This window comes from Oreochromis aureus, linkage group 7 (assembly GCF_013358895.1).
Source record: "Oreochromis aureus strain Israel breed Guangdong linkage group 7, ZZ_aureus, whole genome shotgun sequence".
Classification (NCBI taxonomy): domain Eukaryota; kingdom Metazoa; phylum Chordata; class Actinopteri; order Cichliformes; family Cichlidae; genus Oreochromis; species Oreochromis aureus.
In genome coordinates, this window is record NC_052948.1 from 51,541,808 (window position 1) to 51,557,281 (window position 15,474).

General features: G+C 40.4%; 2 protein-coding genes across 3 annotated transcripts; one reads left to right on the forward strand and one right to left on the reverse strand.

Moving 5' to 3' along the window:
- Positions 1-886: 886 nt before the first annotated feature.
- btf3 (basic transcription factor 3) lies at positions 887-6,316 on the reverse strand. 2 transcript variants are annotated; one of them, XM_031734596.2, is made up of 6 exons: positions 6,201-6,316; positions 4,711-4,779; positions 4,267-4,380; positions 3,950-4,151; positions 2,388-2,441; positions 887-1,422 (listed from the first exon to the last, which is right to left on the reverse strand). In XM_031734596.2, the coding sequence occupies exons 2-6, from the start codon at positions 4,777-4,779 to the stop codon at positions 1,376-1,378; spliced, it is 486 nt and encodes a 161-aa protein (XP_031590456.1). In that variant the 5' UTR covers positions 6,201-6,316; the 3' UTR covers positions 887-1,375. The 2 variants fall into 2 exon arrangements, with proteins under 2 accessions (XP_031590456.1, XP_039471627.1); XM_039615693.1 differs by having other exon boundaries at positions 6,138-6,208.
- A 6,445-nt stretch (positions 6,317-12,761) lies between these two features.
- On the forward strand, positions 12,762-14,729 carry foxd1 (forkhead box D1). Its single transcript, XM_031734622.2, has one exon. The coding sequence runs from the start codon at positions 13,029-13,031 to the stop codon at positions 14,082-14,084; it is 1,056 nt and encodes a 351-aa protein (XP_031590482.1). The 5' UTR covers positions 12,762-13,028; the 3' UTR covers positions 14,085-14,729.
- Positions 14,730-15,474: the final 745 nt, after the last annotated feature.

Genomic DNA, 15,474 nt, shown 5'->3' on the forward strand with positions numbered 1-15,474 from the left:
GTGTTCTGCATGGTGAAATCAAAATCCCTCCTCTGTATATAGTGATAATTTTTAAGTATGGCTTGTCAAGTCAACCTTCCATACTCACCATGTCTGATGAGGCATCAGTGAAAAGTAGATGGATGACCCAAAGGACCAGATGCATATGTTCGATCTTGTATTGGGACTGGATACTGTTCGTGTGTTAAGCATGCCATTTCTTTCGTCCTCCACTTGTCCCGTTTCCTTCATTTCTTTAGGGACACACTACACTTCATACCAAGACAAAATGTTTTCATCCAAGATCTCTGGGAATCACAGTGTCGCTGGAGAAATACCATTATCTGTGTTTTAAATTGTTATTTTTGGCATTTTTCATAGCGAAAACTAAAGAAATGGAGGGAAAAAAGTGTTTGCAACAGGCTGCTAGTAAAGTACTTAAAAACGGTGCGCTACACTGTTTTGTCATTCGACCAAAATGAAAGTATGGTTCCTTGGAAGCAAAATATAATGATTAAAGACTTTTTCATATTACTGCCATCATAGGTAATTCTGCAGTTGTTATAGCTGTATTCTAATATACACTTACGGTCACACTCACCCTCTCCATTTTCTTGACCATAATCAAAGTAAAACTGAGGGCTTGATAGCCCTCGTTACCAAAAAACATACCTCTTACCCTAATTTTCATAAGTGTAAATTGTGAAACATACTAAACATCACTGAATACTTTACCTCCCTGTTACTATCTGCACAGAATGTCTGCAACTGCCGTGTCCTTACAGTAGCTAAACAATGTTACAAGTTTAATCTGTACAATTCTTGGTTCCTCACCAAATCTATACGAGCAGTTGCAGTGTTTCAATTGTAGAACTGTACTTGACCAGGAAAACAAAACACAAAAACAGAATTTTTAGCTATTTATTGACAGTAGCAAAGGTTTATTCCAGATATGGTGTTTTTAGGGAGGCCACAGATTTAGGGGGTCAGTAACATGGAGGAAACAGAAGGACAACGTGAGCCTTTAACACCACATTTTTACAAACACTCTCTCACTCCGACCACACAGCACAACAAGCATTAAGGAAGTCTGGTGGCAAAGGGGAGGTGGAATGAGTACTAAAATACCTTTCACGGAAATACTGCTACTCAAGATTTAATACAGAGTACTATTCTAAAAAAAGTTACTCAAAAATAATTCACTTAAGAGTATGCAAGTACTTTCAGGTGTTGCACATGTTACAGAATGCTCACAAGCCAAAAAGAATTTGACGTGTTTTTCCATCTTCTCAGGTACTTCAACTGTTAAACTTTCCACCCCTTGAAAAAAGACATTACAACATCTTGTGCCCCACGTGGTCCTGTCAAGTTTCGACACTCTGGAGTCCCGTCCCCTCTAGTTGGCCTCGTCTTTGGATGCTTCATCGAAATTCTCCACCAGATCTGAAACAAAAGATTAGACATTAAATTGATTGATTGGGGAAGAAAGTAAATGCGTATCCCATCTGCACAAGTGACTCAAAGGTGCTGGAGAACAATTCAGGAAGTGTGTGTTTATGTGAAACAGGATACTTGGTGTAATGCAATTCTTTGCTCATCTCTCCCACTCCTACACACAGATGGCAATGTGCTCGACATATGAGGTCCTTATAACTACTGAAAGCAGCTGTAAAAATGACGGCAAAGGGCATCAAAAAGTTGGCTCCAATTACCCCGTGAAATGTGAGAAACCCACCTATCCAACTCAAAGCTCAGAGGGTCGGGGGTTCAAATGGAAACAATTCAAAAGGTCTGAGCAAACATGTTCCTTCAGTGGGAGAACAAAAAGAAATCCTTGACTCCAATAACAATGTGATGGCAATGGATGTTAACCCCTGAGCCATCAGGCTTCAACTGCTACAATTGCTGAGTACATATGTAATCGTTTGTTACGTTAGTGAGAGCTCGAGCTGTAGGGAGAGAAGCCCTGGGAAAAAAAAAAAAAAAAAAAAAGAGCTGAGATTATTGTAATGGCAACCTCATGTGCTCGGTCCATTTTCTTCACAAAGAAAAGCAAACTGAATCTTACAATCCTATAAACAAAGAACATGAGATTCAAACAAAACCCAGCCCTGCACCATTGTCAAAAGTAACTGATGAGTCCCCTTCATATGACCCCCTTTTTATGAGCCAGAAAGAAAAGCAAACCCACCATGATTTTTCTCTTTTTTTTAGCTAACAGAAAGAAAGAAGAAAAAAAATCCTGCAGCAATAAATGACAAGTGTAAAGCAGGATTTCCAAACAGAACCGCAAAAAATCTAATGTGAGGCAAACAGATTTTTCTCGAGAAATGTCGGGCTGGTCTTTGATTCTCAGTGGTGGAGCAAACTGCTCAGACGCTTGGATGCAACATATGAAAATTGCTCACCTGGAACATCATCTTCTTCTTCTACTGCAGCAATTGGCGCTTTTCCATCTGCAGCTGTAAAAAGAGCACAGGTCTGTGAGAAGCCTGAGAGTAGCCACCAACTAAACCAAAGCCTTTTTCAGACACAGCTGGCTTCATCAGTCCATCACACTGATGGCATTCTTCATGGCTTCACTGAGACTTTACCAGGACACGGACCAAACTAGCCACAGTGCTAGTTCAATATGGCACAAATAAAATATAATGCATGTGGCTGTGGGTTTTCTCTCTTGCCGATAAAATTTTAAAAGTTACTTAAGCAGCACTGTTGCCTCACAGCAAGAAGGGTCTAAATTTTAATCCACCATCTGGACAGGGTTGTTCTATGTGGAGCTCTTTGTGTTCTCTCCAGGTACTCCGGATTCCTCCCACAGTCCAAAGACATGCAATTATTGGGGTTAGATTATTGGATAGGTTTAATTTGCCCATAGCTGTGAATTTGAGTGAGAATGGTTGTCTGTCTCTCTGTTAGCCCTGTGATAAGAGTATTGACCCGTCCAGGGTATTCCCTGCCTCTCGCCCTATGACAGCTGGGATGGGCTCCAGCCCCCCCGCAACCCTGATAAGGATAAGCGGAAGACAATGGATGGATGAATTTAATTAGATGTAGTGAATCAATCCCACAGCTGTAACAGCTCATCAGTCTAAAGTAAAGTACACAATGTCGCATGTAGCTACCCTGATCTATCCTGTCTTCATGTGTTTTACGACATTACAAATAAATTAAATTACTGTTGTTGTGCAATATGTAAATATAAGGAAATCTCAATTGGCTAATGGATGGATTGTGGTGCCGTCTGCTGCAGCAGGTTTTTTTTTTTTTTTTTTTTTTTTAAAAAGAAAAACCATACAGGACTTCTAGGAACAGCTAGACGCAACAAAAAAAGCTTTGCCTGCTGTGGAAATTCTGTCAAAACTCAGATTACAGTCATTAACAGCGAGTCTTCTTATTCTGTTGTCACAAATGTGGTCTTCACTGCAGTCACATTTTAGAACTATTGCATTTTCACTCTGCAACAGACCTGAAGCTGCAGAACAAGCTGCAGGAGAGACGTGGACCTGTAATCTCACATGCGCATTCAGACTTACTTTAGTTTGCTAAGTATTGTTGTATTTAATTCAATGGGAGGTATGTTTTATTTGGTACATGCCAGTGGTGGTGTTAAAAACAGCAAATTATTGTTCTGGGGTTAAAGTACAGTACCATCGCATCTAACCACACTGTATGATTGACAGCTTACAAGCAGTCAGACGTTGACAACTGACTCAGCGTCTGACTGCTAGTAAGGATTCTTCCTCTATTTCTTTGATTTACTGTTAGTTGGCTAACAGTTTCTATGCATTACAAACCTTGACTCTTACAAAAAAAATGGCTGTGCAAGCAGACACGAAGCTGATACCTTAAAATGTGTGTCAGATTAACAGAAACAAGTGGATATCTGAAAATCACTAAAAGTCTGACTAAACAAGCTCAGAGTCTAAAGTGTGGTAAGCTACACGCTGCATAACTTGAGGCTACCGACCTTGTTTAGGCAGAGCCTCGGCGAGTCTCCTGAGGCTCGTCAAGCTGTCTGCTCCCAGCTGGTTCAGGATGCCTGGCAGCATCTCAGTCAGCTGTTTGGTCTCAGCGTGGCCAGTGATGGTGAAGGTGTTGGCTGCGAGGGAGGCCTGCACTTTGGGATTGTTGAAATGGATGACTGTTCCTTGATTTGTAAACATGTTGACCTGGAACCGATCAAAACACGTTTTCCATTCTTAGTGATAAAAATGGCAATCTGTATTGGTGCATGTAAGAAAAATCACAATCAAAGGGATGACTCAAGAGTGATATATGCCCCACCTCCTCAATGCCGGAGATGTTGTTCACACCGAGTTTCTTTAAGGAGAACTGTAGCTTCTTGTCATCTGCGGTTGCTGTTCTGTGGACCACCTTCTTCTTTCTGCGAGCTGTTCCCTGAATGTGGACATTCGCACAAACATGTTTCTTAGTCAACATAACTTGAGTGATGTTTTATGCCCAAATAAGAGAGGGTGTTTTTGGTCTATTTATATACTGTACGCAACACTGCCTAAAATTACTGCTGCTATGCAACAAAACTATACAGCAAACTGCTGGTTGTCATAGAAACTAGCTATAGAAAATTCAGCTGCTTGAGCTCAGGTTTAATGTCCCTAGATTCACATTTTTAGAAAAGAAAAAAGAAGACAGGAGCAGATTTACACTCAGAAAATACTTTGCAAAAGAATCTTTCATGTGATGCTAGATCCGCTTTGCGTGCATTACCTTTCCACCAATGCGGACTTGCGCTTGTAACTTTGCAAGTTTTTCTTGATTCATTATTGCTTCTTTCATCTGAAAAGCAAAGAAAGTTGCATGTCATTATTTCAGTATGTAAATGTAATTATCCAAAAACCAAGGATCAAGTAAGCAAAACAAGTCAGTCCACCCCAAAGCAGGCACCAAAATAAAGTCCAACATGCAGATAAGAAAGTAGCACCCTGAGACTGCCGGTAAAGGGAAAATGGAAAACAGAAGGGAACTGGCAAGAGGTAAAGTGTTATCTGGCCGGAAGCTGACTTGAAACATTTCTGCCTTAACACTTGACCTGATTTAATAAAGGTGACCTGGGAAAATCCAGTCACTTCCCAATCCACTGTTTAGAAATTAACTTGAGCTAGTGCAGTTGGTGACTGGCTCACACCAACTGCATTTTTGGTCATTTCATGTGTTGATCAGAGGCCATCCTACCGACATGACAAATGCTAACCAAGCACTTGCAAACTGCTGTGTAAGTGACCACGTGAATTACAGGAGGTCAAACATACACAATTCTGTTATTCTAAATAACTATGAAATAGTTAGCAAAATATTTGGTTTGTATATGTTCATATTTTTAATTTAACAAGGCCACTCTGGCATTTCTAGTTATTTTCTGTTTTTTTGTATGCCTTTGTAAACTTAAATGTTTAATAAACCGAGCTGTGTACACATCCATTTGTGTTTAACAAGCACAAACTTGCGTATTAAGAAACTGCCATATTAAATACCTGTTCTGATGATTACATTCACACCTGCTGATGGCCTCTAATTAACCACGTGACCAATAAGCTCTAAACATGACTTCGTTTGTTCCCCCCACTATACAATTTGGCTAATGACTCACAAAAATATACTGTGTGCTGAGGAAATTCACAACAACAATGCTGGACAAGATATACTTGCGAGGAAATCAGATGAAAATAAACAAACTTCAAAAACAGACGAGAAACAAAAGTAAGGCGGGTGTGGCTGTGGTAATGAGCGGTAAAATAAGATATTCAAAACAGCAAGCAGACATTTTAAAAAGCCAGAAAGGAGCCGTGACCGTCACAGCAAGCGCTGCTCACTTCACAGGTTAATTAGCAAACGCTTTTTTTCCCCTGAAGTGTGAACCACCGAAGGCAAACCAACATTAAGTTATTGTTGCCCAAATAATCTGAGGTGAAAGCAACAACGGTAACAGCAGGTCTGGTTTAGCTGATGAACACTGAACCGAAACGAGGTGTGGTTTAGCTTTTGTGCCAGAACTTGCAGGCTAACTTCGGCTAGCTTCTAAGCTAACTGGGGAAATTGTCGGCCTGTCACCTACAGCCTCTCACAAGCCCGTCAGTACGGTTAGCTTCACACCACGGCAGATTTCAGCCATCTAGTCAGAAAAGGCTTTCGTTTACCTCTTGCCGTCAGATCAGTGGAAAAAAGAGGAGAGAAGAAGGTATTTAAAGCTCCTGACTGACCTGTAAACTAACAGCAAACACATGCGGGGAGCAAGATGGAAGCGAGAGAGAGGAGGGAGGAAGTGACGTAGTACAAGAAGTGCAAACTAGCGCGCGTTGGGTGTTCCTGCCCTGAGTTTTGCTTTCCAGGCAACACTTTCGAGATTCTTGCACATTGCCAACCAGGCCTGAAAGTTCCAGATTAGGTTAAATTTAGGGATTCGTTATTTAGGAGAGTAAGGCCTAAAGCCTCTTAGACAACACAGAATCATTTTGTAACTACACAGACTATTTTATGCCATAGAAAAGTGGGATAATTTACAAGTTGATATAATTCCAGGTTTGCAAGAAACCACAAGACTTCTGGAATAAGGTCCTTTAAACAGACGTGACCACAGTGGAGATGTTTAGACATAATGCACAGTACCACATTTGGTGAAAACCTAACACAACATGCCAGCACAAACACATTATACGCACTGTCGAGCATGGTGGTGGAGGGGTGACTATTTGGGGTTGTTTTCCAACTACAGGGCTTGGGCACCTTGCAGCAAAGCACACCAGCAAATCTTCAGCAGAATGGCTGAGAAAGAAAAGAATTAAGGTGTTGCTATGCTTGAGCCAAAGTCCAAACCCCAACCCAATTGAAATGCTTAGGTGGAATCTTAAGAGAGGCGTACATAAGTGAATGCCTGCAAACTTCAGTGAACCAAAGCAATGCTGTAATGGAGAGGGGGCCAAAATTCCCTCACAATGATTTGAGAGACTGATAAATTCATTCAGAAAGCAGTTACTTATTACTTAATTCGTTAGTGCTACTAAAGGTGGTTCTAGAAGCTACTTAATGATGGGGTGTGCTTAATTTTTCACAGAGTCCCATGAAAACTTTGTTTAATTATCTGCATGTTTAAGAATGAATCTAATTTGAGAGAGATTGATAGCTCATTCTATCAACAAAGCTGTCAGTTTTGCTTGCTGTTTCTGTTTATATCTTATTTTTATACCTGCAGATTATATGCAATTATATTTGGTGATCATCACACCATACTATTTATTTATTGTTGGAAACTTTGGCTAGCTTTTGTTATTGATTTCCTGATGTCTGTCTCTATGTTGGATTACTTATGAAAGAAAGTTAATTATTTATTTCATCTTTGAAGTAGTTGCTATGGTAGCCGAACAACCGTATGCTTTTGGATTGCCATGAAAATGGGATATCTCAAAGGGTTTTGTACTAATAGATACATTTAAACATGACCATAATGTGGCAATGCTTAAAAAAATAAATAGTCTGATTAGACTAACATTATCAGGTAACAAGCATGTCATCCCAACTCAGCTAACTCTGTGAAATGTCTTTATCACCAAGTAATCGGGACTGATTGCTGATTCACAGAGATAGGTAGTTACACTCTTAAATCTAAACCTACATTTATCTTAAATCACCAATTTATTTACCAAGCACTCCAAGGATGTCTTTTAATTGTGTGATGATACACAAAGGCACAAGCAGAAGCTTCAAACAGCACAAGGAAAGTCCCCAGCCAACCTGGCAGTTCAAACCCAGCATCTTCTTGCTTTGAGGGGACAGTGCTGACTACTGAAGCCCCAACCCTGAACAATGTGAAAATGGGATAGCCTGTAAAGTGAGCTGATTGCTTTCTGAAGTATGTCTTATAATTACGTTATTTTCTGTTTTCAGGTCTTTGTAATGGACAGAAAAAGATGAGGGATTATATCCAAATCCTACTTAGAGCCACAAGATTATAATTGGTTTGGGATTAGCTACAACCTCGAAGGTGAAATTCCTCAATGTGGCTGATGTTTATAAAAGAAACCAAGCCTCAATACATCTATTCTTAACAATTTAAGTTTAGTTTTTTAATGCTGGAAAGTTTTTGGGAAAGTGATGTATTCAGCTCATATTCACTTTAATCTATTATAATAGAATATGTGATATTTCAGTCAGTCTTTAGAACTTTACACAGAAACTATTCAAACTAATTCGTCCTCAGGTTCACCACTGATGTCCTTTTAGCAGATGATAGGGAAAAGGGTGTAATTTTGATTCTTTAAGCCATAAATGCAGCTTTTGACACCGTAGATCAGTCATTCTGAATACCAGGTTGGCATTGAGGATGCTGGAGTTAGTTGGTTTATAGAAACAAACTGCTGGCTTACTTTAGGATAACTATTCATCAGCAGCAGCTCCCTTTACCTGTGGTTCATTTCTAGGTCCCCCCTATGTATATGATTCCACTGGGCAAATAAGACAAAGTCACAAAATCTCTTTTCATTGCTGTACAGATGACACCAGGTGAGTGAAAAAGGGCTCGCTGATGTAAGCTGTTGGATGGCACAAATGTTTCTTAACTCAATTTATTTTAATGAAAACACTTAAGAGTTTACTGATCACTTTTAAAGCACATTTAAATGAGTCTCCAAGCTTCATAGCCAAAATGTTGACCCCCATATGAGCCCTTTCACAGTCCAACTGTGAAGCATAAATCTAAGTCCTGTTTTTGCCAACATGGCCCCTTAGCTCTGCCCAAGAAGACAAGGCCCACAGAATCAGTGACTTTATTAAAATCCCTTCCAAAAAGACATTCCTACCGACTTTTTCATATGTTTTTCATGTGATGTTGTCTCTTTCAGTCTTCTCAGTGTCTGTCATCCTTTACTTGTCTTGTTTGTCATTTCTGTTATTGCTTCATGCGCATGGTATTCATTCATATTTGCAAATGTCTGCATCACATTCTATTAACGGTGCCTAGATTGTGTGCCAAAGCTAGTAACTCTTGCTTTCAAAAAAGAACAGTAAGTCAAAGAAAGTCAAGCCAGTTGCACGAAAATATTTATTTGTTGTTTCTGTTATTGCTTCATGCGTATGGTATTCATTAATATTTGTTATTTGTTCTTTGCATTTTGTTCTAGTTTCAGCTCAGTTTCATGTCTTTCTTGTATGGTCTTATTTTAAGGGGTTTCTCTTTGAATATATTTATGCTTTCTGTTATTACAAATAGCAAAGCATCAGAATAACCAATCAATTAAAGTTACATACAGTGTGCCACAGGGCAATGTGTCCATATTCATTTAAAGATATTCTGCAAAAACAAAGAATGAACAAATTACATTATACACCTGTTTTAAGCCAATTATTGTTATTATTTTGCATTTAATAATAATAATTCGCACCTTGATTTGTTTTGTATATTTGTATATCTACTGCACCGAATACTGTATTAAAAAGACAACATTTAAAAAACATTGATCTTCTTAACACAAAAATGTGAGCTAATATGCCACTGACGGTTATCATGTATTCTTCAAATGAGTCTACATCTGGTCATTTGCCCTCGTGTAACCATATAAAGTAAAAAGCGTGATTTTGTAACAGGAGTTGCGCTGAAGTGGTCCCAGGACCCGAGAGGGATAGAAAGAGCGAAAAAAAACTATACGGACTTCCTGAGACTGAAGAAATCACTTGGATGAGTGAGGGAACGTTTTTCACACTGACAATACGTCCAGATGAACAGAATGAACTTTTTGGGGATTTGCTTACCTGATTGAGCATGCATCAAGACATATACGTACTGTAACACTTCCACAGCCTCGTGGCTCATATTTTCCCACTAAGTCTTACAAATGAAGGCACTAAGTCGACTGATTTTGTGTTGGTCATTTGGTTTGAGGACTGATCAGGAGGGAAAGACGAAAGGTTTTGTGTCAGGACTGCACGAAAAGTGTGCGCAAAACCAAAAGCCTCAAAACGGACTCGACAAAGTATTCTATTAGGTGTCCTCTCAGGGCAAAAACTCTCACTTGAATTCAATTTATCGATTCTTTGGGGATTTTTTGTTGTTGTTGTTTTGTTAGCGTATTAATTATTTGTGTATGACGGCTGTTATAGACACAAATTCTAGGCAACATATCATTGCCCTTTTTCTGCATGTGATACACATTAATCACATGCTCCACTCAGACGGAGCGTTTTGGTGACTTTCAGAGTTTTTATCAGAGCGGGATCAAGGCGGGCAGGGTTGCCTTGAAACAGCTACTGTAAGTGCTTACTTGGTTGATTTTCAAGACAGTTTAGAGGTGCTTCACCTCGTTTTACAATAATAATAATAATAATGATGATGATAATTTGACAGCCGATATTTGGATACGAATCCACTCTTCCGTCTTGACTCTGTTGAGTCACTTACTTTTCATTCCAAGTACATTACAAAAAAAAGACTCATTAACTCATCACACAAATTAACAACTCGTGGCGTCAAACGAGTCCAGGAGCTTTGCTAATAAAACGTCACATCTGATGTCAAGTTTCACGATTTCCAAATGACGGTGACTCGTGAGTCATCACATCTTCTGCGCATATGGTTTCAAAACTGGGAGATAAGCTGTGAAAGACCAAAATGCAAAGACTAAAATGTAATTATTTAATGAACACAAATTCTTCTTCAGTTCATTTAAACTGATTGTATTTGCTTGTTTGTTTTGAATCCATTCTCTTATACGAAAGACTGGATGTTTCGAGTGTTATATCATTATTGATGAGAACAGAAATATGATCGACTGATAATTGGTTATTAATGCAGGTAAACTGGGCACACATTTAAAACCTTTCATCGTTTTAAAAGCATCAGTCTTAGCTGTTGCAGTAATTCCTTGCAGTAAGGCCTAATTTGCACCGATAAATAGCACAGATGAATTTATTGGAAATCTCTCATTTTAAAACGTTTATCTGTTTGTGTAATAATAGTACACGTCATTCCAAAGAGGAAAGTGGCGAACAGTGGTAAGCAGGACCAAGAGCACTGGCGTACGCAGAGAAATCAGAAATACCAGAATCTATAGTTTGATCCATCCATGGCAGTAAATTATTATAAACAATGAATAATCTAAACGGGATGGTTGGAATCTAAAGCTTTATGCGAGGATGCTAAACTGTTCAAAAATGTTGTTTCCCATATTTAAAGAAAGCTGGCTGCATGCCATATTTCTGACTGTCTGTACAGTTAAAGGAGCTTGAATCCTTGGAGGAAATAGACCGGTAGTGTTTTGTTCATTGTGAAACAAGTTCACCACTAGATGGCGTAAGACAAATGGGAACGTCTAAAAGGTTCCAGAGGTCCCACACAGAACCTAAGCATCTGTCAGACTTAATGAAGCACACGTTTATACCCCAAGTGGAAATTTCATTTAAAAGTCAGCTCCCTTTATTAACACCTGAGTGATGACTTCCTTTTTAAAATTTAGAAACATATTTAAAAATCAAATTAAATTAACAAAATAATTTAAAGGGCTGTTTTGTTAAATGTGCGTGCTTTGTTTTTAGGTATTTATCACGTAATCTGTTATTTCCTATAAAAATGGGTACGTGTGGCAGGGTGACAACTTGTAAACTGTCACAATGGGTGTAAAGTCGGGCGGCGCGTAAAACACAATCCTTCAATATTCATATTTTAATAAGCCAGCCATATTCATCTTGACTTGGTTTACTGCAGCTCCCCCCAAGTAAGAAAAAAATAATATAAACTAAACTATATGCTGGTAGAGTCAAACCGAATCTGCAAGGAGAACAATTAGGCTAGAAGTATAATATATATTACCGTGGGTTTTAATTGGCTTACACAAATTCTGCAACTTCTGAAAATTTAAACTTTATTGACACCATTTTTTAATCAAGTGTTTATACTGTTTCCTAAAACGCAGACCGATTCATAATTTTAATCTAATAAACACAGTAAAATAAATAAATAAATACATTTAAATAAAAAATTAAAAAAAACACCCAATTGCCGTAATTTAGTGAAAATGTTGAAAATACCAAATAATTACAAAACACAGGCACAGACACACATACACACACAGTGTAACGTGCTCCAGACGCACGGCACGGCCTTCTTTCTGTGGCTTGCATGCGTGACCCGTGACTGATTCGAGTTAACAGCTGACTCTTTTCCATTACAAATGGCTCCCGGATAATCTAGATAACTACCGGATCACGCAAACCAAGCTGAGTATGATGCAGCAGACTCCGACAAAGACTGTTTGATAAGAAATGTAAATATCGTTGGTGGGGGCGTGTATTTCACGCCTTTATGATTTTATATATAGGCCTACGTCGCTGTGTAGTTTGTTTGGAAATTAAAAATCCAGATGTTGCCTCCATTAATTTATGACATTCGGTAACTTAACAAAGTCCAACAAAGAAAAAAACGCGTGTCAAAATATCCTCTCGGATCCTACAACGACCACACCGCCAATTAGACTTTTCTAAAGATTTTTTAATCTTCCAAAATCTATTTTTGTTGAAAACATTGCGTGGAATAAAAGCTTTAGATTAGTCATGTGTGGAGAGTAGGCCACCGTGAATGGCCACTAAAAAGGATGCAGGCCACACCAAACTTTTTTTTTCCATAAAAACACTCATAGTTCATTTTCAGTCTCTTTTTTGTGATTTAATTTGTTCCTCTCCTTTCATTCGCCGTGGTGACGTTTCCTCGCCATGTGATCAGAACAGTAGTATAAATACCGCGAGAAGATCCGCCCCCTGTTTGATTCAGGTTTGGCCCTTTTGCGGGTTTCACAGCACAGTTTCTCAGCCTGCCATCGACGGGGGTCGCTCCTCATAGTTGGTGATTTTTAAAAAAAAAAAAGGAAACAGCCTGTAAACATATGGAAATAGCGACAAAACGGAGGGACAGTTCTCACCGGTGGCGAAGCGTACTCCACTCCTCTCCCCCTCCTCATATGAGTTGCTGAAGAGGGAGGAAAGGGACAGCTTGTGCATCTCACGGTCTTCCTCATCTGGCGTCGGAGGGGCACGGCTGTGCGTGAGCCATGACTCTGAGCTCAGAGATGTCGGATGCCTCCATCCTTTCGGAAGAGACCGACATAGACGTGGTCGGAGAAGGCGAGGATGGGGACAGCCAGACGCGCTCCTACGTGGATGAAGTAGCGCAGATGCACGACGGTATCCTCCTGGCCGGCTCTCCACCTCCGTGCCTGGACAGCTCCACCTCTTCAAGGGATACCTACAAGCCGGCGGGCAAGAACACCCTGGTGAAGCCACCTTACTCCTACATCGCCTTAATCACCATGGCCATTCTTCAGAGTCCCAAAAAGAGGCTCACACTCAGCGAGATCTGCGACTTCATCAGCAACCGCTTCCCGTACTACAGGGAGAAGTTCCCGGCCTGGCAGAACTCCATCAGGCACAACCTATCCCTCAATGACTGCTTCGTTAAGATACCGAGGGAGCCCGGGAACCCAGGGAAAGGCAACTACTGGACTTTGGACCCGGAGTCGGCTGATATGTTTGACAACGGAAGCTTTCTGAGGCGGAGGAAACGCTTCAAGCGGCAGCAGACGCAAGACCTGCTGCGCGAGCACAACACTTTTCTGCCCGCGGCCGCTGCCTATGGCTACGGACCGTACGGCTGCGGGGGATACGGCATCCAGCTCCAGTCCTATCACGCACACTCTGCGCTTTTTGCTTTCCAGCAGCAGCAGCAGCAGCAGCACCCGAGGCATTCACACGCACACTCGGGGACCATTATCCCTGCACCGTCCCTGATGCCCACCAGCACTACCACGGACTTAACCAGGAGTAGATTTTATCCCCAGCTCAGCTCCAGTCTGGGCTCAGCCGGCGTGCAGGCAGCATCACCGGTGCAGAAGTCGAGCTCCCCGGTGCAGCGGTCCCCCTTCTCCATAGAGAGCATCATCGGAGGGTCGCTTAGCCCCTCCAGGACTTCTCCTGTCGTTGTCCCGGTCTTACCGTCCTCTCTGGGGCCTGCAGCGGCCAGCCAGCCGCAGTCCATACATCCTGGAGCTGTTTTACATCCGGTTGAAAACTTTCCGAGCAGAGTTGTCAGCGGCACTAGCGCCTGTTAAATGTCTTAACTCCAAACTTTTCAAGACACTTAAAAAAAGAGACAGCAACCTAAACAAAAACGCCCCTCTTTGAAGGTAGGATTATTTTTGTATGTTTGTTTTGCTAGCACGCAGCTGAATGATGGACATGCAGAACACTATTTGTGCCTATATATTCATGCTGTTCATGAAGATATATTTAAGTTCATTATTTTTGTTTGTTTATTTCGGTGTGAATCAGACTTTCGACCACGAATTTAACTTTCCAGCCTTTTTTTTTTTTTGTAATTTCCTACCATGAAGTGATTCGTTTTCAGTCACTGTATAAAGGCGTCTCAGGATAACGGACAGGTTACAAACGATCACGTGTCTGAAACAGGCTTATAATGTATTTGTGTCAAACACATCAATGTTTTCTATCAGCCAATCAAAGCGACCTTTTTTGAAGGTTTTGATTTGATGTTTGTATTAAAGAGAAACGCAGAGCAAAGTCATACATTTATAATAATATGCAGTGTGTTTATTTCAGTAATTAAACCTTGTACATTTTTGGCAAGTATTGTGTAATTCAAGTGTGATATTTTTACACAGTTTATTGTTTTTTTTTCAACAAGAATAAATTTCTTTTTGCAAAAATAAGAAGAAAAAAAGTAATTTGTTTGAAAATAAATTTATGAATTGATGTTGAGCTTTCTTGGCGGTTACTGCTACCACTGTGTGTGGAAACAGACGTGTTGCTGATGTTGTTGTGTCTTTACACTGCGGATGTGTTAACTATAACTGTATGATCCAAATATAGTAACCACTGAATGGCTTAAAGAAACAGACAAAACTCTTTATAACACACACAAACACACACACACACGTGCGTGCCAGTCAGAGAATATTTACAAATGCATTAAATCTGACTGCACTCTAAAGTCATTGCTGTGCCCTTTTGAACATGCGCACACAGGGCCTGCGTGTCCGTCTGACCTCTTTCACACTCATCCTCGTAATTACAGTGAGCGGACAGGAGTGTGTCGGAGGGGTGAGACAGGGGCTGTATTTTTGCCTGCTTCAGCTCAGCGATTATCCCGGTGCTGGTGTCGACAGGCGGCCTGGGCTCTTGAGCAAACACTACTCATCCAGAATTTCATTATCTGCTCGTATTAGACCCGAGAGAAAAATGAAATGTTGCTCCTGAAGTCAACAGCGCTCACGATGTTTCGGAGGTTAGAATCACCTTTAATCCACTCACCGTTTTCAGTGTTTGACAGCCTTAATGCAGCTTTATTTGCCCCACACGCAAGAACCCACTAACACATGTATCCAAGCAGACTGTGTTGTTTTTAAATACACGGACATTTAATTTGACACTTGAAAGAAAAGAAGAAAAAGCCTTCCCAAGCACCTGCATGCGCTGTCGTGA